Source organism: Lampetra fluviatilis, chromosome 23 (genome assembly GCF_964198595.1).
Source record: "Lampetra fluviatilis chromosome 23, kcLamFluv1.1, whole genome shotgun sequence".
Lineage (NCBI taxonomy): Eukaryota > Metazoa > Chordata > Hyperoartia > Petromyzontiformes > Petromyzontidae > Lampetra > Lampetra fluviatilis.
The window spans coordinates 8,474,525-8,500,082 of NC_136297.1; the positions used below are offsets into that span (position 1 = coordinate 8,474,525).

A 25,558-nucleotide genomic window follows, 5' to 3' on the forward strand; every position below is an offset into this window, starting at 1 on the left:
TATTGGCCACCCGGCCTGCATGTTGTGTTTTTGAAATGTTACACCTATCCACGCCAGGAGACGAGGTGCGACACGTCCCGTGGTTGTCAGCATTGACACGTGGTTACACATCAAAGAGTACGTGTGTACGTGCATTCGCTCGCTTACATAACGATTCCCGTGCACATGATGATAATGAGAGCCAAAGAATAGGGTGTTACCGTATTATCACGACTACACCACACACTATTTCACCTGCATGGTAATTTAAAGATAAAGTTTATTAAAAATATTTGGGGGGGTGGGTGCGTCTTATAATACGGAGCATCTTGTAATCAGAATACGGAACTAATGACAGCTAGTTTGCGTGAAGTTGTGACTTCAGCGATAAAAACGAATTTGCCAAGCATACAACAATCAGAACTACAGCTGAGACATCCGATTGCTTAATCAATGTCATGCCCTACCGGTTATCGGTTTGATGACTCAACTAATCAGACAAAACGTAAATATTTGAGCCAAAAGTTTACACTTCGGGTTATCCTAATTTCGGGTCCCACGAATGGGAGGTGATGGACGGAGGCTTTGTGACGGAATTTACTTCGCCAGCCGCGTCACGCTGGGCGTGGTTTGTAGGGGGGGGGGGGTTTCCCACCTTCAGGAGGCAGGTTGTAATGGCGGTCGTCGTTTCCAAAAGGGCCCGAGTAATCGACCACAGCAAAAGTAATCTCCAACAATTTTAGTCAATAGAATTAATTATGATGTATCCGTCTCAGCTCTAAACAATACGGGTAGCCCAACAATAACGAACAGACAGCTGTCACCACCCGCGTGGTATCATACCACCTGAAATGTATGCGTCCGATGATCTTGTCAGGTCTCGGAAGCTAAGCAGGTATTAGCCTGGATAGTGGCTTAGATGGGCTACCACCATACATCAGCAGAGGACGGTGCTGCAAAAAATCCATCGCCTTGCTCAGACCTTACTGACCAGCGTGGTGAAGTATATTTTTGTTTGTACCTTCACCCGCCGGATTAAACACGCGAAATGTCGATCGTGGGGATGTTTTGGCCATACTTCACCCTTCTGGTATGTGCGAATTGGTGAAGGAGGGTGGGGAGGAAGGAGGCGCCAAGGCCGATTCAGACCGTCGCTAAACCTTTTAGCCGTGGCCTGGAATCAAACTTAGATCGCCCGGCTTCATACATAAGAGTCAGAACCGGCCCTAGACCTTTGGGGGCCCTAAGCAAAATTTGGTTGGAGGCCCCTTTGATGTATGATTTTTTTCACCCACTCGCTAGCAGTGACTCTAGGGGGCCCTCTGCTGGCCACGGGGCCCTTTGCAATTGCAAGGGTCGCTTAGTGGCTGGGCCGGCTCTGATAAGAGTGCATGGCACCTTATAACATCTACGTGTTACAATTAAAGTGATTGTTTAACGCTGCAACAGTGTATGAAGCTTGTTTTACATTTCGCTTACTGGCGACATTTTCATCCACTTTGTAATGGATAGTCGTGCAGAGAATCGTTTAGTAATGCACAAGGCAGCCATCTCATTGTATTACGCAAGCTATAGCCAGCAATCGGCGCAGCATTTCTCAGTAAACAGGAAACTTGAATCATATTGTTCTATTATGTAAACCTTTTTGTGGAACTCAGAAGTGCTACACTTCCTTACAGAAAGAAAATTGTTCTTTGACCTCTTTCTAGAAAGGGCCTCCAAAAACAATCGATCAATCAAACTCTATTTAATTTAGCACCCTTCACAAAGAAAATCGTCGCAGAACGCTTCACATGGCAAACATAGCATTACATTATTAAATTATGAGATACGCAAAATTGTAAAAAGTGTATAAAGTTAAATATACGTCTACAAGAATCCCACTGACAATAATTGTGTGCAGATGGCACATGCCGTCACGAGCATGCACAGTATAAATAGGTTAAGGTGCAAGGGGCCGTCCATAAATGACGTCACGCACCTGGGGGGGGGGGGTCTGACATTTGTGACGATGTGTGACGAGGGGGGGGGGTTGAGAAATGTGATGTCACATAAAATGCGCAACTTTAAATATATATATACAACACGTTCTACTTAATGAAATATACTTTTTAATAAATGTTTTCTCCTACAACATCAGAGTGCAGCGCCACATTAAATACGCACTACAATGACAATAGTTTAAAGCGATTTGAAGCATGTTTTTTTTGGGGGGGGGGAGGGGGGGCAGAGCTTTGTGATGTCATATTTGAGAGGGGGTCTGACTTTTTGTGACGCCGTGTGACGAGGGGGGGGGTCAAAAAATCGTCCAAGATCGCGTGACGTCATTTATGGACGGCCCCCAACCCTGAAAATGCGTGCTCACGCCACTGCTTGCCCAAGGGCCTCCAACACAGGGACTTCCAGAAACCCACTATTTACAATGTATCTGGCCTACTCTTCCACTCCGAGCAGACGTCTTGGAAGATCTTCTTGGTTCACCGAAAGAACCAAGAAGATGAATCCCTGCAGTCACGAAAGCTTTAAATCGAAAGTCTTGGAAGATGTAGGAGTACCCACATTTTTACTCCCACCGCACAATAATGTCCATACGGTCAGTGTCATGAAATGTGTGATAGTTCAACAAACAGGGAAGCCGTTGTTAAACTCATCACATCTCGCGGAGGATTGCTCTTCGGAACAAAATAATTCGGTGGTTCAGTTTCCAAGTGCAAGTTTGCGGTTTAAGTCAATGTTTTGCTGTGGATTTCACACCTGATGATGATTGCTTGTGTTGCAGTCGAAACGTCGTGAGAATTTGTATTGTTTAATATTTTTATTATTTTATTGTTTACCTTCTACGTGACTTTACCGAAAGAACCAAGAATATCAATATTATTTGTAAAAAAATTTATGGAAACTGGTTCCTAAGTGGAGGGCAATCTTTATACTGCTGGATGGGCAGAGCTGGTGGCAGGGGATCCAAGGGTAAATTTAATAAGTAATATTTTTTAAAAACTTTTTTAAAAACACGCTTTAATTAAATGTAGCGTATTCGTAATGGAAGAACTCCACGACTCCAGTAAATGGGCCCAAAGCTTGCCACAACGTAAGGGACCTCGGGCAATTACAGCCAACGTCAGTTGAGCGTGGACAATTAGAGCCAATCCGAAACATAACATATAAAAAAAGAATGTTTTAAAATGTGTTTATTATGATAGAATATAGTATTGTCATCAGTATGACATAAGTATACCAAGTTTGCAGTCGATTCAAAGGTCAAAGTTCAAAGTTCATTTATTAGGTATAGCCCTGTGAGCCATTCGGCTCTTGAATCGGGTGCAACCGCAACAAACAAAAAAACGTGAACAAGAAAACATCTTAAAGTGCAAACAGAAAATCTAAGAAAAGACAGCAAAATATTGCAGAAAAATCACCGTACACCAACCCTGTGCAAATATCCCAGTAGGATACAAGTCAAACAACAACAACCACAAGACAACTTAGATTAAGGCCATCAGTCTAACTCTGTACTACAACAAACAAACATGGCCAAACCAAAAAACTTTTCGAAAATCACCAAAATAAAGCCATAAAAGCAATGGAACAGTGGTCATAGGAACTGTGACCGAATTTTCACAATAAACGACGTAAACAACATGTACTACCAAACTCTGCAGCCATAGCTGGCTGCATGAGTCACTCCACAACAGCAGGAGCATCAGTCGGAGTATCAACATTTTTCAATGCACCTTTAAGATCAGCACACACATTGGGAAGTGGGTAAAAATTAAGTTTCAAGATTTGAGGATACAACAACAGACAGAGTGAAACATTGTTTCAAATGCCACCGCTGGGAGATCAAACCCTGCGACTTCTGCATTGCAAGTCAAGGTTTGGGGCCATCCATTTAGTGCGTACGCATGGAGGGGGCATGGGGGGTTAACCCAAACGCGTACGCTTGTGTACGGGGGGTCTACTGACAATGTACGCATAGGAAACGGGGGGGGGGGGTGAAGCCTCGATAATAATTTGTCTACATTGGCCTTCAAATGAGTCAGATAGTCCGGCGGTGGACTGTTTGCTTTGCTTAAACACGTTAATATTATTATTCCTTGATCGTTTCTGCGTGGATTAAATATCGGCCGTTCTATAGGATTCGGGGGGGGGGGGGGTGGGGGGTGCGTCAGGCGTACGTACGCAGGTGGGGGGTGGGGGGGGTAAGTACGCGTGCGTACAGGGAGGGGGTGAGGGGTCAAGTTGACAGATTTGTGCGTATCAACTAAATGGATGGCCCCTTTCTTCACCAGGGGCTCACTGCAGGCAGAGTATATTCGCCACCTTTGGTTAAGCGCGGTTGGCTACGTATTGTGGCAAAATAAGTTCAGCATACATACATCCATATCCAATTGACATTATTGGTTAACAAATGTTTAAGAAAATCAGGCATTGTACCACCATGCTTTTGTCAGTTTTCTTGTATAGGCTGTGAGGTTGTCACATGCAAGAAAATAATACATTATCAAAATGGGTAAGCTTGGAAGTTGTTTTTTGAGAGTAGGGTGGTGTAACATTTCTTTTTTTCTGCCCTGGTGCTCACCATACACGTGATCGTATTCTGAGTTGCAAAAACGTAGCAGCAATCTGCACCTGAACCCGAGGCTGGCTGATGCTATCACGTCTGTCAGCACCAGGACAAAAGCATACTTTTAACCCCACGTACACCTTCTTACTCCCACCCTATCCTACAATTCCCATCACAAGACATTGCGTAATCTTCCAAGTCACGCATTTTAATAATGCAATGGTGCGATTAATAAATTTGTCGTAAAACAAAAAGGGGTTTTTGAAATTAGTTCGATTTATGACGAAAATTGTTCAACGTTTGCTCCGGAAATGGAAAAAAAGGAAATCCACAGAGCGTGTTCTTTTCCTGGAACTTTTATAAAAAGTGAAAATCGGTATTTTAAAAAATCAGAACTGTTCACAAAAAACATATTTGGTCAGCATTCAGTGCGTCGTAAATGTTCAAGTGTGCCCTCAAATCCTGCTCGAAGTCATTGGTTCATTTGAGGACAGCTGCTGGTGATAGTTGATACTGGTAGGAACCTCCTGGTTACACCAGCCCACAGGGGATTATTGTGTCCGTCGTGCAGGGAGGGGCTGGGTGGGGAGGGAGGGGCTGGGTGGGGAGGGGAGGGTAGGGAGGGGCTGGGTGGGGAGGGGAAGGTGGGTGGGGCTGGGTGGGGGGTGGGAGGGGTGGGGCTGGGTGGGGAGGGGCTGGTCACCCCGTGGTGCCCTTATAAAACTCAACGTTTAACCTACTCACGCCGGCTTGTGCCCGCCTCACAGTCGGGCATATTTGCGGAATACACCACGCCGCCGTTGACCCTGGCCATTGACAGAGCAACCCAACGTTCCTATCAGCTCCCTCCGCAGGAGGAATGTGTTTTCTGCTTTAAGAAATATAGCTGCAGCCCTAACTGGTACACTCACCCTCTCGCCAACTCTAAAGCCATTATCCGCCGTTCACTGTAACGATATGATCATGTACGCCCTCGACATTGCTAACCCTCGTTCATGCCGTAATCCCATCACGAGTTCCTTGATGCGTCTCGCCTAACCCCCCCCCCCCCCCAATGCCCTTATCTTCAATCTGCTCATGATCAAAGATAAATGTGCCAGGCTTCTCACGTGAACCCATAAACGAGACCTTGATACACAATTCCAAAGAGTTTACAATGATCATGCGAACCAAACCATTGTCAACTTAGATGCCAAGAAAGCAAGCCTCTTTAAGAATATGTATCTACCATTGGCAATCTAAATTTCGATTTAATGCTTTCGTGACTGCAGGGATTCATATTCTTGGTTCTTTCGGTAAAGTCACGTAGAAGGGAAAACAAGAAAATAATAAAACAATTAAATTCTCACGACGTTTCGATTGCAACACAAGCAATCATCGCAATCGAAACGTCGTAAGAATGTTATTGTTTTATATTGTCATTCTACTCCACGTGGCCAAATGGTTAACTTACTATTTTTCCAATGTGACCCCCATTAATGATGGTTGATATCCATGAAGTGTTCTTTCACACTGCTCATGTTGTCCCGTTATCTTTAAACTGAAAACTAATTTATTTTTAGCTGCTTTTTGTGGTTAGTTTGTCTTTCACCCACACCTCCGATTAGCACGGTTGGCTACCTACGGTGCGAAAGAAGTTGAACATATGTACATCATACTGGTAGGAACCTCCTGGTTCCACCAGCCCACAGGGGATTATTGTGTCCGTCCATCCATCGTGCATCCAAAAATGGGAGGGGTGGGGCTGGGTAGAGAGGGGAGGGTGGGGAGGAGCTGGGTGGGGAGCGTGGGGCTGGGTGGGGAGGGGCTAGTCACCCCGTGGTGCCCTTATAAAACTCAACGTTTAACCTACTCACGCCGGCTTGTGGCCGCCCTCACAGTCGGGCATATTTGCGGAATACACCACGCCGCCGTTGACCCTGGCCATTGACCGAGCAACCCAACGTTCCTACCAGCTCCCTCCGCAGGAATGTGTTTTAATGCGTTCCCCCCTCTTTCCTTCCATTATCACTTGAGGCATAATCCAGCTGACCCCTTCTTAGGATGCGCTCACCACACGCCACCTTCCTTCTCGGCAATTCCTACGAGTAGACATTCTCTCCCAGCACATCTTCGTTTTTCCTATCACACCAGGGTGAAGTGGTAGCGTGGTGGTTTGTGCACTGCGCTAAAAAAACACATTCTATAAACATAAAACATGGTGTAGTCATTTTTATTTTCCAGCTATGTCAAATCCAAACCTAACTTTACAAGAATTCCAACGTCTTCACACTACTACAGTATATGTCCATTACAGTAATGAATATACAGTTAATGGATTCACACTTTGGCGATTAATTTTCATGACGACTATGGCATATAGGTGATATTCCAGCAGATAAGCCAAAATGTGAATCTGTCGCCAAATGCAATGAACATATTAAGTGAAATGCACTTTATTTTACCGCAATTAGCAAGAAAAGGCAAAATTCCACACGTATTTAGGGTGTTGCGTAACTGACCACTATCGCTTTGTTATACACTTAACGTTACCTGGATAGTTTCACAAAGGCTGTGCAAAAGCAACTAACGAAACATGTCTAATTCGACCTTGGTTTTTATAATCAATGTTATTTTAAATCAGAAAAATGTATTTAGAATTCTTAGGGCTTTTAAAGCATAACAAAAAAAAACTTACAGCTGAACTGTAAGTTCATGTGATGATACATTGGACAGTCACTGCACAACATCAACTCAAATTATTTCACACCGGCAGTGGTTAGCGTTTTCCGCTGCATGCTATTCTACATGCAGTCAAGAAGCGTGCATGAATACAATTCTGTAGACCCCATTTCCATTGGGCCTATAATCACCGCAAACGGCTTTTCTGTTGTAGAATGTACATTTCTATGACATGTGTACACAATGGTCTACTCTCACAGGTTGTCACAGTTAATATCCACTTCACAAGACCACTCAACTCCCCCAAGGTGTCTCCCCTCTGTGCCTCAATGGTAAAAGTGGTAACTACGAGGTCTAGTAAAGCTGACAAAGACATGAAGGCCAATGTAAATGCTTGTTTCATTTCAAAACTCTGAAATACCACCTACGCTGGTGGACTAAGGAATAACACGAACTCATTATGCCTGCCACGAAAACAATCTGAGCAACAAAACCATAAATAATGTATACAACTCAGAACGCCACTGAAGATTTATAATATTATTTCACAATGTGTTTTAGTACTGGAATGAATAACTTGTTTTGACCACAAATCAAGCTCAATAGTTTTACATTCGGAACACTAACATATGGCCATATACAACACGTATATTATAACCTTTTTTGAATTTCCCAATTATTATTTGGTTGAAGATGCAGCAGGCAAACCACTCTGAATCCCTCCATAATATTTCAACATTTCACAAATAGTGCAACTGGATTGAAATAAAAGCCCAAGAGGACATAAATTAACAATGGTTCTACGTGAAGAAGTCATGAACCTCAACCAATGTGGGGTGGGGTGGGGGGGGTAGCGGTAAATGTAAATATATATTTATTTTTAACAGTAATCCTCAGTTTGCCTGCTCATAGAACCGTCAGTGTCACCGCATTTAAGCAAGGAACTGCCGGGCTGGGGACGCTAATTCCAGACAAGTGTGACCAGCACAGCCAGCACCACGGCACAAACTGCCAGCACCGACAGCACAGCTGGGGATCGCAGTTGTGCCACAGCGGCGTGGAACGGGCAGGCGGCACCAGCGTTGATGACATCTGCAACAACAACATTTAAGACGGGGGGGGGAGGGGCGGGGGGGAAGAGTGTCTTGAATTAAGACAGTAACAGAAAAGAGACTTGGCAGCATACGTGCAACGCTTTAACTACGCGCAGAATGGAACGTTCACCCAATTTTTCCCCGAAGAACCACACAGACACCGGTCAAATGCTCTTTGCGCCTCAACAGGTTCCAGAATGCAGCAGTGATTTTATGGGGCGAAGCGTTTTCCACGCTACCAGACCAAGTTCCTAAGCAATAAATGCACAGCGGCCGAGCAAAAAAAAAAGTCATACATTGAAGCTAGATTATGTCCTTTGGCTAATGTAAATAAGCAGCGCCCACCACGATCATCAAATTTGCAACAATAAACTGATTGATGTGTATCTTTAAAATGAAGACACTGTCAATGTTCAGGCTTGCACAGGCCCGGAGACCAGCATTATTTTTGAGTAATGCATTTTATTTCTGGCATGCATCCAACTGGGATTTTTTAAAATTTGATTGAAGACCCCTAAAAAATATTTTACCGGAGGGTCTATCCATTAATGAAATTGATTCCAGTTGCTCGGTTCTTGGCCAGACAAATCAACGCTCCGGCAATACAACTTACAGGTACGTAGCCTGCAGGTAACCTCGTCATGCACCATACATTGCATGGAAATTACACTGTTATTTTTTCATAAGCACAGATGTGATTTATCATCACATCGAAGACCGCAATCAATGGAAATGCAAGGAACAAGAAGAAAACTGACGAAGCGGTCATTCACATCAACACTTTCACAAGTGGCATTCTGTAATTAGGTGCCCACGTAAAGAACTTGCTGCCGGTAATTAATTAAAGCCCTTTTTTGTATTTAAGTTGAATACTAATGGATATATCTCCGATTCGTAATGAATTTGCTTCATGACATGAATGCGAGTGGCAAGGAAGAGTGAAACCAATGCACTGTTATGGTTCATAAGAACCAGCACCACAACAGCATTATCCTACCCCTTCTTGGTTCTTTCGGTAAAGTCACGTAGAAGGGAAATAATAAAATAATAAAAATAAAACATAATAAAATACAATTTTCACGACGTTTCGGCCACAACGCAAGCAGCCGTCCTCAGGTGAAGAACAGGTCTGTCGGAAAGACTGCGTCTGAATGAGGCTGCTTGCGTTGTGGCTGAAACGTCATGAGAATTGTATTTTATTATGTTTTATTTTGTATTATTATTTTATTATTTCCCTTCTACGTGACTTTACCGAAAGAACCAAGAAGATTAATCCCTGCAGCCACGAAAGCTTTAAATCGAAAAGCATTATCCTAATGACCCATTTCCTTAAACAGACAGAACCAAGAGTGGCCTCACAGAGTGGGGAGAACGATGTAATCGTTTGTACAAATAGCCGAACTTCTTTCGTACGTAGCCAACGAAGGATAAAATAAGTAGTGTGGAGATATAAAATAATAATAATCTAATTGACCACCTCGTAAATATATTTCATGCAAAATTACACAAACCTCCAAATGGATCGATAGGCCCTTGTAATGTAATATTTACCTTGGGCGGCATAGTAGGGGCATTTCCGCACGTCTCCAGTGCCGTCGTGCACCGACATTCCAGAATCCGAAGCCTCCTCCTGGACCGTCTCACCAATCCGTTCCAACTCGTCAAACACCTGAAATGACGCAACGTGAAAAATACCGCTTGGTATACACCATGATTACGCCAGTATTTTGGGGGTGAGTTGTCTCACCAAAGATATCTTCCATTGTGCCGTCACCATCAAAGCGCTGGATGAGCAGCCAGCAACAGCATACCTGGGTTCAAAGCCACACGCTTACACTCTATGCAGTTTTGCAATCTCATTTGTCACCGACGTACAAACCCAGCGTTTAATCGTTGCATAAACACACAGACAAGACTGAGTGAATGAGTAGACATCCTTCCGTATGGACAAAACGTGGCAAAAGACATTCTCCACTCTCGACGTCCACGCCCTTACCTCGATGTTAAAATGGAAAGCTTTGTTGGCCTCGCTCACAATGCGCTCCTCTCCCTTGGCGTCCAGCTCCAGGCTGTTCATACGCGAGCGGTACAGCTGCTTGAACTTGCCGGCGTTGGTAACGTTGTCGAAGGTGTAGAACTCGAGGCCCTCGCCGCTGGCGGGCAGGTGCAGGGCACGCTGCGCCACCTTCTTGAGGACCTGGCCGCCCGAGAGGTCGCCCATGTAGCGCGTGTAGGCGTGGGCCACCAGCAGCTCCGGCTCGTGCTCCCCGATCCACCGGATGCGCTCCACGTACCTGCAAGAATGTCACTGAAATGCACTCGGGGTGTAATCATTTAACCCTGGCCCGTTCGGATGACGTACGTGTACATCATAAAAACGAAACCGGAGAAAGAAACTAGAATTAAATAACTAAAATAAAATAACTATATCGGTGCTGAGGCTGCCACAAGGCCATGAGGGAGGGTGTGTGGCACATTTTAACGCCGGCTATCATAGAGTGCGGTCGTGTCGCTGGAGTTCTCTGCGGTGAGTACAATGTCTTTAAAAACAATGGCGCTGTGCCTCTCTCACAATGTTTGTGAGGGTAATGCGTTCTTTTCGTGGCATTGTATTTAGTCACTTCTACAAGAGTTACGGCAACTTGCGTTATTCACAGGCCAGTTGTGGCATGAACAAACATATATGTAGATTACTCTGCACAAATGTAGAATGGACATCAATGTGTGTGCATTGTGCTAAACACAAGTTACAGTAAAACCTTGGATTGCGAGTAACTTGGTCTGCGAGTGTTTTGCAAGACGAGCAAAAATTTCAAGTAAATATTAATTTGATAAACGAGCGAGGTCTTGCAATACGAGTAGTACGTGTATACGGTTTGTCTGCCGAGCGTCACGTGATCACAACTGATATACGAGTGCTTTGGATTACAAACACGTTTCCGGAACGAATTATGCTCGCAATCCAAGGTTTTACTGCAATTAACTTGTGACTGAGATGAGCGAGTGCGTTTTAAATGAGTGGTTGCCCGCCAAAGGTATGCGAAAGTCCAATTCAGCCCTCATGAGGACATTGTTCCCCTTGTCGAGTTGAACTATAGACACGTGACTATGCATGACTGCTGTTCCGTTTAATTATCAAGGGGGTGGCATTCCTATATCATTTGCCTTTCATACCGTTTTTTCTGACATTTGCCGCAAATATTTCCAAAACTGTCTATAGCTTTAAAAAAAAAAGACATGCAATATAACTGGTCTTGGCCAAACATCCCAATGTTGAAAAATTACCTGCAAATTACTCAATCGGGATTACACGTACCAACGTTCCTGCCGACTGCAAAATAAAAACTTGGCAGGACCCTCATGAAAGAGAGTCTAGAGCCTCTTTGAGGTTTTGCCCGGGTAAACGAGCGGTGAAAAATGAGTAAGTAAATAAATATTGTGATCACAGGAAACATATTAAGCGCAAATGTGTGCAGGTAAAGCGACGTGATCAAATTCTTAGGTTTATTTCGGTAAAGTCACGTAGGTAAAAAATTTAAATTAATAAAAGTAAAATAAAAATAAAATAAAAATCACGACGTTTCGGAGGCAACACAAGCTTCCGTCTTCAGGTGGAACCGTCACAGCACGATTTATTTTACTTTTATTAATTAAAATGTTTTACCTACGTGACTTGACCGAAAAAACCTAAGAATATGAATCCTTGCAGTCACGAAAGCTTCAAATCTAGACGTGATCAAAGCCCGAGTACTTCTGAGCGGCGTCGGAGCAGACGATCTCCTCCCGCCACCGTGCACCGTAGAAGAATTGCAGATCCTTCTCCAGCGCGGCCTTGCGGTGCAGCTCTGCCGGGAAGTAGAGCGGAGCGAACACGGGGTTGTCCTTATTCCTGTCCATCTCCTCCTCCAGCGCCGTGTATACGTGGTACAGCGCCACCGTCGCCAGCTGCATCATCCCCCGCGCCGACACCACCGCCCCCCCCCCACCCAGCAGCATAAGCAGCAGGTTCACAGACAGGACGCGAGCCAGAGTTAGAAAACGGAGATGGAGGGACATCAACAAAACAAAAAAACCTAACTCGCTAACGTGCAACGTAGGCGAGGGTGTCCGATTCAAACGATATGGAGACATTCGAAAACGGAAACAAGCGAGCGGGTGGGAGCAGCAGGGGAGAAAGGGTCCTCTCGCGCAGGAGGGATGAATGGGACATGAGAGAGGACGATGCCAGCCTTGGGTTGAAGCAAGCCAGTAACAATTGCGAATAGGTTTGCCTTGAAGAGATGTTTCTTGATTCTGCCCTTGAGGAACTCCTTCACAAAGTGCGTGTTCTCTGCCTTCTCATGAGATTTCTTGGTGCCTTCCATCAACTTCTCCGACAGCTCACTGCAGAACAGCGGATCAAACGGGATGAACGGCCAAGGTAATAATGCACATTTCATACAATCAATCACAAGTTAAATTACAAAAAATTAACCCGTAAAAACAAAATTTTTCACTATAAATCCTTTATATGCGTGGCGGCTATAGTCCTCTCGTCCTCTGGCTTGAGATGGCTGCCACCTATGGGTCAGATGATTGCCTGCCACCATTAAGCAATTGGTAATTAAATATCATTTTTTTTCCCTAAAAAGTGTACCATTTTGCAAAAAAATTTTCACGAAAATTAATTGTCACGCACAACGAGTCTGTGTGGAAAATGTCAGCTCGATTGGATCACGGGAAGTGGGTTAAAAAACGACCGAAAGATTTGCACGGTCGTAAGCACGCAAGCAAGCAAGCAAGTGAACTTAATATAAAGGATTTAAAAATAGCCAAACAATTTGAGTTGTGAAACATGTTCGTAATTTTGTTTTATTATAATGTATACAGCCTATGGTTCTCGGACAAGTTTTCGTTTTTTTTTGCGTACTTTTTATTTCACCACGAGTTGAAATAAACCCATTGTGGCGCAATAAACACTGCCTCTTATGCCAAGGTGATGTTGATTGCCATCAAGGACAGAAGTTTTGTATTTGTAAGCGTCTTACCTCAGTCTACCTACTGCTGGTGTAATTCCTTGTATTATTAAAAACATGAATCATGTTGCCTCACTCGTAAAATCAAGAGACCCTCAAGGTCAGTGGTACCACATTAAACCACACTAACTATAGGGGATGCACTGAATATGCAACTCTTTCAAATTAGGTTATATGCCGTCTATTTTAAATCCATTAAAAATACAACTGCATAGATGTGTAAAAAACAAACACGCGACATTGAATTGTGAGTGTAAAAACACTTTAAACCATCACATTGTGACTTGCTGCACTTGTGACGTTCAACCTCGGTCGACATCGGGAGGGACACGCGCGTTTCGAGGCTCACGGTCAGAATGCACTCTGGGAGGAAGACGTGAGGTGGGAGAGGGCAGCGAGGTAGCCGAGAGAGGGAACTGAGTCCGGTGAAGGAGGAAAGTGAGCAAAAAGAGGGCGGAAAGATTGGTGTGGAAGGCCGGGGAGTGAAGCAAGGATAGGCAGCGATTGACTGGAACAAAACAAAAAATCGGCCCAGGAATTTGTAAACACAGCGGCCCAAATTGCCATGCGATCTCATTGGGCCCATTTGGGGCTGGGTCCAAAAAACAAACGGGGCCGGTGAGGAAGAATCTCTGGGGCTGCCGAATATGGGCACTTAATGCCAACTGAGAGTGTAAATAAGCAATGAACCGTACACCGTAGGTTTGGAGAAATTGTTGCTCTCAGCTGCCTAATGTTTGGTGTGGCCACCGTGAGCTTACTTACACTTACTTACTCCTCTTCGCTCCCTGTGGAGCACGAGGCTGCAACAAGCCCATGCCATGCCGGACGGTCTTTAGCAGCTTTCTCTGCTTCACCCCAAGACAGGCCCATGGTCTTTAGACCGTGAGCTTAAGGATGAACGTTGATTGGTAAATGTATGGAATTATTGCACCCCTGATATTAAGCGTATCTTGCATATTTCGGTCACACTTAGGAGAACCTACGTAGGTCCAAATTGCATTGAACGTTGTATAATTAAAGGAGACACCAAACTCACTTATGCTGGTCTCTCAGTAGAGGGCGTCATAAGAGTAAAGCGTTCAAATGTCCACATGCAAGATTAAATGATTTGGGCTGTTACGCCTCCTACAGGCATTACATGCAGACAACAGATCACCCGTTTTCTAAGATAACCAATGCGCAATTTGCATTCCTCTGGAAAGGTTAAACAGTAGTAGACTCTCGATTATCTGCGCGAATGACGGGGAGGATGGCCTCGAATAATTCAAAATCGTGAATCCAAAAACATAAATTTTCCGCGGATCTCTATGCCAAAAACCACTAACATCGGTATTAATTACGTTTAAGTTTCTCTGCCATCGTACAGTTTCGTAAATTAAAACTCACGAAATAAATAACCGGTTAAATCGGTCAAAATGAAGCGCAACTGACGATTTTTGATCGTTAGTCTTTCGATTTAGAACGAATACTAACGATCGACCAATGGGCGTGCTCAGGGATAAAATCACTTTCCTGCTCCCCGTGCAGAAGACACGGCCCACTAAGTGGGCAGCAGCGCCACGCCAATCAAGATCAATTAAACGCCATCCACTGTTGTAAAGATATGCAACTACTGTACTGTAGAGGTGATCACGCGGATTTCGGATTAACCGGAACACATTTTCGGTTCAATTTGGACTTGACAGAAAATCCATGAGATATTAATTCACGTCAAAATCTCCACGATTTTGACGTAAATTACGTCTAAAGTTCCACGGTTAATCCGCAAATCGGATAAAACCGCATTCGGATAAACGAAACTCTACTGTATTTGGCTGGTCTGGATGAAAATAACCCATGACCCCCTCAATAACAAGCTGGGAATATGACACTGTACGGCATTATGAGCAATGCCTATTAATAACGATGTACTGGGCACACAACGCATACCTGGGAGATAAAGGTTCCTCACGCTGCTCGTCCACAACAACAGAGCCATTCGCCTTCTTGTAACCAGCCTCCTCCTCCACGGTCACTTCTCCACCTTCTTTGTCAGCCATCGCACGTCTGGAAAAAGAGCTACAACAGAAAGCACAAACTTAGTTTTACAGAGCTCGCAAATCGTATAGGAGGTGAAGGGTATTTATACCACACAGATCCCGAGACAAAGCCATGTTTTGAAAGCTGCCGCCTCAGAATGCCCCGCACGATGGTAACAATGGGAAAACAATGGCCAAGAGCCTCAGAGAATTTTGACATCTCATTCCAGACCCAAACATTGCGCCTCCTGGCTTTTTTCACATTCCTCCTCGAATACGCTGGTGTATCCGTCAATCACGTCAGAACATCAACAGGCCGATGTACATCTCCTTCATGAACGGGAAATTTGAGACAAGCCACAGTGGTGCGACTGTGGCCACCCAACCCAAACTATGGACCATACAGTAAATCACTGTTATTCTTTGTTTTTTTCGGTAAAGTCACGTACAGCGAGGGAAAAAAGTATTTGATCCCCTGCTGATTTTGTACGTTTGCCCACTGACAAAGAAATGATCAGTCTATAATTTTAATGGTAGGTTTATTTGAACAGTGAGAGACAGAATAACAACAACAAAATCCAGAAAAACGCATGTCAAAAATGTTATAAATTGATTTGCATTTTAATGAGGGCTGACGTTTGGCAACTCGAACCTTCAGCTCCCTCCACAGATTTTCTATGGGATTAAGGTCTGGAGACTGGCTAGGCCACTCCAGGACCAGCAGGGGATCAAATACTTTTTTCCCAAACTGTAGGTAAAAAATGAAATGAAAAAACAACTAAATTAAATCACGACGTTTCGGAGGCAACACAAGCTTCCGTCTTCAGGTGGAACCGTCACAGCAAAATTACTGTATCAAGTGATAGTTGTTTTTTTCATTTAATTTCACCTACGTGACTTTACCGAAAAAAACAAAGAGTATGAATCCTTGCAGTCACGAAAACTACAAATCTAAAATCGCTGTTAGTCTGCACTCCTGCGAAGGTGGAATAAGACAAAAATGCACGAAGTCTCTGCTGAAGTCCGCTCGTGGCTAGCAGACCTCAACACAGAGGTCGCAACCGGGTACCCGATACCCGTACCCTACCCGATACCCGGCTACCCGTACCTGGCAGGGTACGGGTACCCATTTGCGACCCTGGTGCGGCCGGGTACGGGTAAGGAATCAAAACCCGTTTGCGACCTCTGCCTCAACATTACCATTTAGCTCCTGAAAATATTGCCATAGAAGGGAATTGGGGAAATGTGTGAGCAGAGACAGAAAAAAAATGTAAACTAAAGAGCAACATCGTACAAAATGTGTTGACAAGCACAGCTCTGAGGCTGCTGTACACATGCTTCTATCAAACAGCTACTCTGCACAAAACATCCACACGTTCATTTAAACAAAAACGAAACAGCACAACATGCATTATATGTGTGCACATACAAAACGGCTAACAACAAACCCTAACTCAAGTACTCAGTGAGATAACAATGTACTGTATATAATTCTTATAAAAAATTTAAGTCCATAATAGGTACACTCATTCATGGGATTGGCCAGATATCCCAATGCAGCATCCCTCCTGAAAATCTAATTTTGAAACTCAGTGAGAATTTCGTGTAGAATGAACGGGCATTGTTATTTATTATTATGTTACAAGTTGTACAGCTGATAGCTTTACACTGATCAACCATTTTGTACATAGTGTACAAACAAATTGTAACACGGGACAATGTCTATGATCCAAAAATGCATATTAACATTTGGTGCGCTGCATTATATCAACAAGTACAATTCCCGGCAAGTGATAACTGAACCATCATGGGCCCCACTCTTCACCATTCCTTCCTGACCAGCATGCTGAAGTATCGTCAGTCCCACCCCCCTCCTCCCATTACCAACACGGTGTGGGCAGACCTACATTCAGCAGTGGATTTAATATTCAAAGGTGGTTACTGCGGGAGTCATAAGTATGCTCCAACTTACTCCCAAATTTCATCACTGCAATGGCGAATTATGACAGCCTTCTCCGGACGTAGAGGCTACACATCACTTTCTCCACGTGACCATCTTGAATCCACATGTCACCAACATTCATGCATAAAGCAATTGCAACTTGTCATCCTTTCCACAAAAACGTGTCCATGCTTGTAATTCACACACTGTACTTCTTAGCACTGCATACCCCCTTCTACAGCACCAGTGTACACTTCCTTGATTACATTCAGATGTCTGCACTCCTAAGCTTAAGTCAATGAATCATAATTATCTTCAGATGATTAGTTGCCCTTTGAATGAGGGCTCCCCGACGCAGTGCGGGTTAATTGGCCATACTTCCCCACGCTGGTCAGTGCGAACTGAAGGCAGGGGAGCACGTACATGGGCACACTGAAGTCAATTTCAATGAATATGCTGCAATGCTTTTATGCAGCCCACAATGTAGTCTGACAGCAACCTATAAAAAAAGATGTTATTTTTTTAATAATAGCTTTGTTTATTAGGGCCAATGCTTGGTAATGTTGCCACTGCCATCTGCTGCCAACAACGTAACCCAGATGCATACAGTACTGTTCAGTACTCCAAATAATCAATGCATTATATAAATATGTACACCAATATACTTCACTGTAGTTTAAAAAAATCAATATTGGTTCAACGATTCGCCTCCTCGCGATTCAATCAATTATCGATTTAACACAACTGTGAATGTAGCGGCCTCTAGCGGTTGCGTGGTGGTCCCTGTACTGTAATCGTTAAAAAAAAGTATGTTAACAAATACATCGGGGTTTGATGAAACAAAGTAAGTTGTGCTTACCATGCCCGTGCTTAATTTGTGTTTTCGATTATTTACCTTCGAAAAAGATCTGGCCACGTCTCGCACACCCAGGGGGTGCGTGCACCACATGTTTAAAGAACCACTGCTTTAACAAGTTCAAGTTTGGTTTGCTTTACCAGGTGATAATTCAAAGAGACCATGATAAAGAATCTCGTTTGCAAGCGGGGACCTGGGAGACAAATCACGAGCGACGAATCTTCACGTGCGGTTCTCCGCATGTGTCGCGACCTCAACAATCGATGTCGATCGACATGAATCCATTAAATAACACTATTCGTATCACGTATGCTGCAACGCTTAAGATTCTACTCGTCTATTTGGTAATGTTATAACTCCACAACGACGCTCATTAATACGTCGAGTCCTTTATCGCAGAAATCTTCTTGGTTCTTTCGGTAAAGTCACGTAGAAGGGAAGTAATAAAATAATAAAAACAAAACATAACAAAATAATATATAATATATATTAATATATATATTATTATTATATATATTATTTTGTTAATAATAAAAACAAAACATAAAATAATATATATTATTTTGTTATGTTTTGTTTTTATTATTTTATTACTTCCCTTCTACGTGACTTTACCGAAAGAACCAAGAATATGAATCCCTGCAGTCACGAAAGCTTTAAATCGAAATTTTACTGCATATAACAATAGGTTTTACCCTTTGTGGCAATAAAACAGGTGTTAGGATTCATAATATCGTTTTTTTTTGGGTCAGATAGAGCAGCAGCAGGGTGACGTCATCATTAGGTGTTAAGATGTTAAAACAATCTTGATTTGAAGCTTTCGTGACTGCAGGAATCCATACTCTTTGGTTCTTTCGGTAAAGTCACGTAGGTAGTAAATAAAATAACAAAAATTATTTTATTGATTTTATTGATTCCTTGCAAAATGTTTCTGTTGGGTGTTTTAACATACCCTTTATTTTATTTTATATAAAAGAACCAAATAGTATGTTAAAACACCCAACAGAAACCTTTTGCAAGGAATCATGTCTGTAAAAACCACACATACTTGTGGCGAACATGCAAACAAAACACATGCTCTGGTAGTAAATGCATTGTCTTTGGAACTGATTGGTCCACAGCAGAGGCAGCTTTCTTTAGAGCCAAATCTCAATCGGTGTTAGTTCAAGTTCATGTATTAGGTGTAGCCCTGTGAGCCATTCGGCTCTTGAATCGGGTGCAACCGCAACAAACAAAAAACAAAAACATGAACAAGAAAACATCTTAAAGTGAATATGTGACTAAGTGCAAACAGAAAATCCAAGAAAAGACAGCAAAATATTGCAGAAAAAACACCGTACACCAACGCTGTGTGCAAAAATCCCAGTGGGATGCAAGTCAAACAACAACAACTCAGAGGATGCCAAAAGGCGACCAGCACACAGACAATGCCACTATGAGGGCATTTATAGCTCGGGTGAGCAGCTACAATTTGGAACCTTTGCCAGAATCAAAATATAAAAATAGGTTTCACCCTTTCTAGCAATAAAACAGATGTGAAGATGTTAAAACCCCAAACTGAAACCTTTTGCAACAGGAATCATGTCTGCATTAACCACATATACTTGTGGTGAACATGCAACCACAAAACATGCTCTAGTAATGTGTACATTCTCTTTAAGACTGATTGATCCACAGCAGAGGCAGCTTTCTTTAGAGCCTAGTCTCAATCGGTGTTAGATCAGAGGACGCCAAAAGGCGACCAGCACACAGACAATGCCACCATCAGGACATTGAGAGCTCGGGGTGAGCAGCTACATCATCATGGGACCTTCCGTGCCTTGCCAGTGTCAAATAATCCTTGTCAACAAGGGAGGTTCCCCATGTATATTTTGATATTCTGATGAAGCAGCAGCAACTGCGTGGGCGACACGGTGCGTGCCACCGTCCGTCAGGCACAAAACAACGTTCGAGAAACGCTGCACACAGCCACGGACAATGACACCGCCCCCACAAAGGGAAAGCAAGAGACAACAGGCGACGTTTCGGGCAGTCGTCCTTCTTGATGCGCGCAAGCCCCGAGTTCAAGTTCATGTATTAGGTATAGCCCTGTGAGCCATTCGGCTCTTGAATCGGGTGCAACCGCAACAAAAAAAAACATGAACAAAAAAACATCTTAAAGTGAAAATGTGACTGAGTGCAAACAGAAAATCCAAGAAAATACAGCAAAATATTGCAGAAAAAAGACATCGCAGCAACAACAACAACGGCACAACACCGCCACGGCAGGGAAAGGCTAATTACCGTCGTTCGAGAGGCGTGGAAATGTTTGACGGATTGTGATAAACACCAGATAATAACGACGACGATGATGATGTTGATGACGACGATGATTGTAAACCCGAACGCACCTCACCGTGACGCTGCGACTCTTCAAGACCTCAAGCCACACGCTGGGCGCCCCGGAGCCTGAATAGCAACTCGGGGGGGCCGGAGCCTGAATAGCCACTCTGGGGGAGGGCCCGGAGCCTGAATAGTCGCTCTGGGGAGGGGCCCGGAGCCTGAATAGCAACTCGGGGGGGGGTCCCGGAGCCTGAATAGCCACTCTGGGGGAGGGCCCGGAGCCTGAATAGCCGCTCTGGGGGAGGACCCAGAGCCTGAATAGTCACTCTGGGGGAGGGCCCGGAGCCTGAATAGCCACTCTGGGGGAGGGCCCGGAGCCTGAATAGCAACTCTGGAGGAGGGCCCGGAGCCTGAATAGCCACTCTGGGGGAGGGCCCGGAGCCTGAATAGCAACTCTGGAGGAGGGCCCGGAGCCTGAATAGCCACTCTGGGGGAGGGCCCGGAGCCTGAATAGCAACTCTGGAGGAGGGCCCGGAGCCTGAATAGCCACTCTGGGGGAGGGCCCGGAGCGTGAATAGCAACTCTGGAGGAGGGCCCGGAGCCTGAATAGCCACTCTGGGGGAGGGCCCGGAGCCTGAATAGCAACTCTGGAGGAGGGCCCGGAGCTTGAATAGTCGCTCAGGGGGAGGACCCGGAGCCTGAATAGCGCAGAGCGGCTCGATCCGAGTCAGCGTGCGCACTTAAAGCGAGCGACACGGACTCTTCGTCAACAAGCCACTCAACTCACCGTGTGTGTGTTTATATTGATGTGTGTGTCCTTACAAAAAAGGAAAACTACCAGTGAAATAATCGGCGACGGTTTCGTGCAATGGGCCTGCAATGGCAACGCAACATCAATGTATGTGGCCATGTCGGTATTTCAGAATAAGTATTTATACTGGAGAAATCCGAAGAGCTATTAAGATCTTTTTCACAGATGTCCAGTAGGGGCGGGTAAGAACGTTACAACAATAAACATTAATAAAAGTAATAATAGAAATAAAATATTTTATTTATATTATTACTTTTATTAATTGTAGTTATATTTTTTACCTACGTGACTTTACCTCAAAAAACCTTGCAGTCACGAAAGCTTCAAATCTAAAACCATCCCCATCCTACCAGGCAAAGCCCACCGAGGTATTAACTGATTTGATCAGAATTGACCTGGCCACAAATGATAGCTCAACAAAGTCGACCATCATTTGGACATTTAAAGCACCAAAATAATCTCAATGCTTATATCTAAATCACTAACCAACGCCGCAGTATCATCCAATAATCGTTGACAAGATGTTAACACATCCTCGCCTGGTATACATGATGGAGGTTCATCTTCTTGGTTCTTTCGGTAAAGTCACGTAGAATGGAAATAATAAAATAATAAAAATAAACCATTATAAAATAATAAAAATAAAACATAATAAAATAATTCTCACGACGTTTCGGCCACAACGCAAGCAGCCGTCCTCAGGTGGAGAGCAGGTCTGTCGAGGAGACAGAGTCTGAATGACACACTCCAGGCTTGGAGCGACTATTTAAGCTATTTAAGCTGGGATGGAGGGGGGAAGGGCGCCTTGACAAATAGTCGCTCCAAGCCTGGAGTGTGTCATTCAGACTCTGTCTCCTCGACAGCCCTGCTCTCCACCTGACGACGGCTGCTTGCGTTGTGGCCGAAACGTCGTGAGAATTATTATGTTTTATTTTATTATTTTATTATTTCCATTCTACGTGACTTTACCGAAAGAACCAAGAAGATGAATCCCTGCAGTCACGAAAGCTTTAAATCGAAAAATGATGGAGGTTGTGGGTTCGATCCCGACCCTGACTCCAGCTGTATGTTTGAAGTTTGCGGTGTGTCTCTCTCTAAGTAGTCGCGTGGATTTTTCTCCGGGTCCTCAGGGTTTCCCCTCCACATCCAGAATCATCATCACGCGTTTAGAGTATTTGGATGGTGCTATAAAGTTACATATGATAAGCCACTTCGTGGAGCCTATCAATTGTGGACTGGTCAAATAAACAAAATTGTTACAAAATAATGAATGCGTTTACAATGTAGGTTGCGACACAGTTCGTCAGTGTTTAGTGTGGATTTTACTGGTAGGAACGAAGTGAACCAGCCTACAATAGATTATATCGTCCGTCCGTCCGATGTCCGATTAGGTGTAGCAACATCGCCCCCTACTGCAAACACTTGGCAGGACCCTACAAAAACATTTACACTCAGTGACGCTTTCCTGGCTAAACAAGTGTAATAATACATTATGTTTATATTCTTTGGTTATTCGTTCCTACCAGCCCACCCCGCAGGGACCTGTTTATTTATTTGTTACACTAAAGGTCCCGTTTAGCCAGTTTCCCAGCTATTTTCCACGGGAGATCCGTGGCGCATGATCACAGCAGTAACAATTGTAATCCTGTACCGTATTTTGAGCCGTATCGATTATTTTATATCCATACAATAATTTGTTTCGTGTGATACTGTACAGTGCAGAGTATAAGATTGACGCCTGCGACGACCAGGCTACCTTGAATGCACCCAATCTGGTCAGATCTTGAAAGCTAATCGGGGATTTCTCGGCCTGGATAGTGTTTCGGGATGGGTTTGTGGGCCGTGGATGATGACACAGACTTAAATTTCGATTTAAAGCTTTCGTTACTGCAGGGATTAATATTATTGGTTCTTTCGGTAAAGTTACGTAGAAGAGAAATAATAAAAAAATTTACATTATTAAATAATAATAAACTATGTACTGTATTTCCCTTCTCCGTGACTTTACCGAAAGAACCAAGAATATGACACACAGACTGTTTATAAGCTGCGGTGGGCAGCAGAGGGCGGTGCGGCAATTTTAAAGTTCTATTGTTTGGCTGCACTTCTACTATTGTCCACATTGACAGAGGCGTCTCTTGTCCTCAACAATAAAATAGCTCAGAATGCCACCACCAACACAGGTTAGCAGGGCCAAGTGGGAGGAGGGGGGGAGAAACAATTGCAGGCAAAACCAGGACAGTTCCACATGTAGGCTTTCGCGACCAATATTATCCATGATAGAGGTTTTTTGGGTTAGATCGTGTCAATATAAATGTGTCGTACTCAAATTGTAAATGTTGTGTGTTTACTGTCCAACACAGCGGTTGTGCTGTACAATTAACGAATTGGCATGTTTTGTTTACGTGACAACCCTTACGAATTGGATGTGTCGGGTGGTGGCGGGTTTAACGACACATTTATAAATTTACACGATCTAACCCCACAAACCTCTTATGAAAACCATGACAGTTAATATCAAAGCAATCTAGGTAAGCAGGTACTGTGGTTGATTTTATGATTGAACGCATGTTGAACTTATTTTGCACCGTACGTAGCCAACAATGTGAATCGGAGGTGTGGGTGGAAAACAAACAACATTTTAAACCAACTTCAAATGCCCGGGGTGGGGTGGGGGAAGAAATTAAATCATTGTCACCACTTTAAATAACGGATTAACGAGCGTAGTATCGGACAGCGCAGTTGAAGTGGGAGGACATTTTCTAGTGGATTATATAACTCGAGAAAAACACGTTGGGGACCACTGGTCTAGATTAGTTTTACTTATGTTTTTAAAATTCTATTGTATTACCTAATTGCGTGTAACCCAGGTGATCGTTTCGAAAGAGACAATGCATCATGTGTCTCCAGGAACTTATAGTTAATATCATGCTTAAATAATTCAAAGTGGTACAGACACAAATACAAATAAGATCACACAAAAAATGCATTGTTGAATTGTGACCCCCGAGTTGTGATGGGAAAGTCAGGATATACTGTAAATTCCACTGTGGAATGTACAATAAAAAAGAAAGAACTGAATAAAATTACTACCCTGTTGGTGGTCATCTGTTCGATGCCTTGCCATGGCTAACATGACTTGTGAGTAAAATCCGAACTGTTCCTGGAACCCCTCCATCCTCACCACTTTACCATTCCACGCTGACTGCCACGGTAACGTGTGGTCAAACAACCACCATTGACCGTCATGTTGGGTTGACAGGTTCTAAAAACTATACCCATCACAGGTCGTTGCCTATAAATCATTTTAGCTGGGAAAGTCATGGGGGGGTTTTTTTCAAAAACTGGTTTTTTCGCTGAAAGGAGAAGTTAAAAGCCATTGCAGAATTGCAGCAATACATAGTCTGCAGCAAAAGTGCACGTAACACTGCACAGTAACATTGTGGGCAATAGCAGATGTTGTGTGTGCTCTTGTGCAAGACAGAAATCAATTTAATAAACAGGCGGTTCAAAGAGAATATTTTACTCCTTCCTCGTTCACAAAAAATATTACTAACAATGCACATTTGTGGGGGGTGGAGCAATGGCGCAGTGGTTCGTGCTCTAAGCAAGTAATCTGGAGACAAGATCATGATTACAACCCCAGCGGCGAGTGCTATCCGAAGAAGAAAAATTATCCCGTAAAAACAAAGTTTTTCACTATAAATCCTTTATATGCGTGGCGGCTAGTGTCCTCTCGTCCTCTGGCTTGAGATGGCTGCCACCTATGGGTAAGATGATTGCCTGCCACCATTAAGCAATTGGTAATTAAATATAAAAAAAAAATCCTAAAAAGTGTAAAGTTATGGAAAAAATTTCACGAAAATAAATTGTCACGCACAACGAGTCTGTGTGCAAAATGTCAGCTCGATTGGATCACGGGAAGTGGGTTAAAAGACGACCGAAAGATTTGCACGGTCGTAAGCGCGCAAGCAAGTGAACTTAATATAAAGGATTTAAAAATGTTCAACCATTGCACATTGCCTACTGACAAAGAAAATGGGGGAAATGCACAGAGAAGCACGGAAAGATGCATCCTTCAAATGACACTATTCTACAGAAAGAGGAATGACAGGCAAAGGAGGAATCACCCACGATAGGACAATCACAATGGAGATGGAGTTATGAGATCAGCGCATGTACAACAACGAGATGGATTATAGCTTCGGGATGCTGTTTGCAGTGGCGATGACAAAAGGAAAGGCTTTATCCAGCAGTGGTTAGAACATTATAATCATGGCTCGAAAAAAATAT

At 43.7% G+C, this 25,558-nt stretch overlaps 1 protein-coding gene across 3 annotated transcripts; it reads right to left on the reverse strand.

Annotated features, from left to right (window-relative positions):
* Window positions 1-6,739: 6,739 nt before the first annotated feature.
* LOC144940716 (heme oxygenase 2-like) lies at window positions 6,740-20,616 on the reverse strand. 3 transcript variants are annotated; one of them, XM_078867068.1, is made up of 7 exons: window positions 20,523-20,616; window positions 15,246-15,374; window positions 12,570-12,681; window positions 12,050-12,243; window positions 10,295-10,592; window positions 9,850-9,967; window positions 6,740-8,296 (listed from the first exon to the last, which is right to left on the reverse strand). In XM_078867068.1, exons 2-7 carry the CDS (start codon window positions 15,353-15,355, stop codon window positions 8,166-8,168), a joined length of 963 nt encoding a protein of 320 aa, XP_078723194.1. In that variant the 5' UTR covers window positions 15,356-15,374; window positions 20,523-20,616; the 3' UTR covers window positions 6,740-8,165. The 3 variants fall into 3 exon arrangements, with proteins under 3 accessions (XP_078723194.1, XP_078723195.1, XP_078723196.1); XM_078867069.1 differs by having other exon boundaries at window positions 20,528-20,609; XM_078867070.1 differs by having other exon boundaries at window positions 20,416-20,530.
* Between the last annotated feature and the right edge of the window lie 4,942 nt (window positions 20,617-25,558).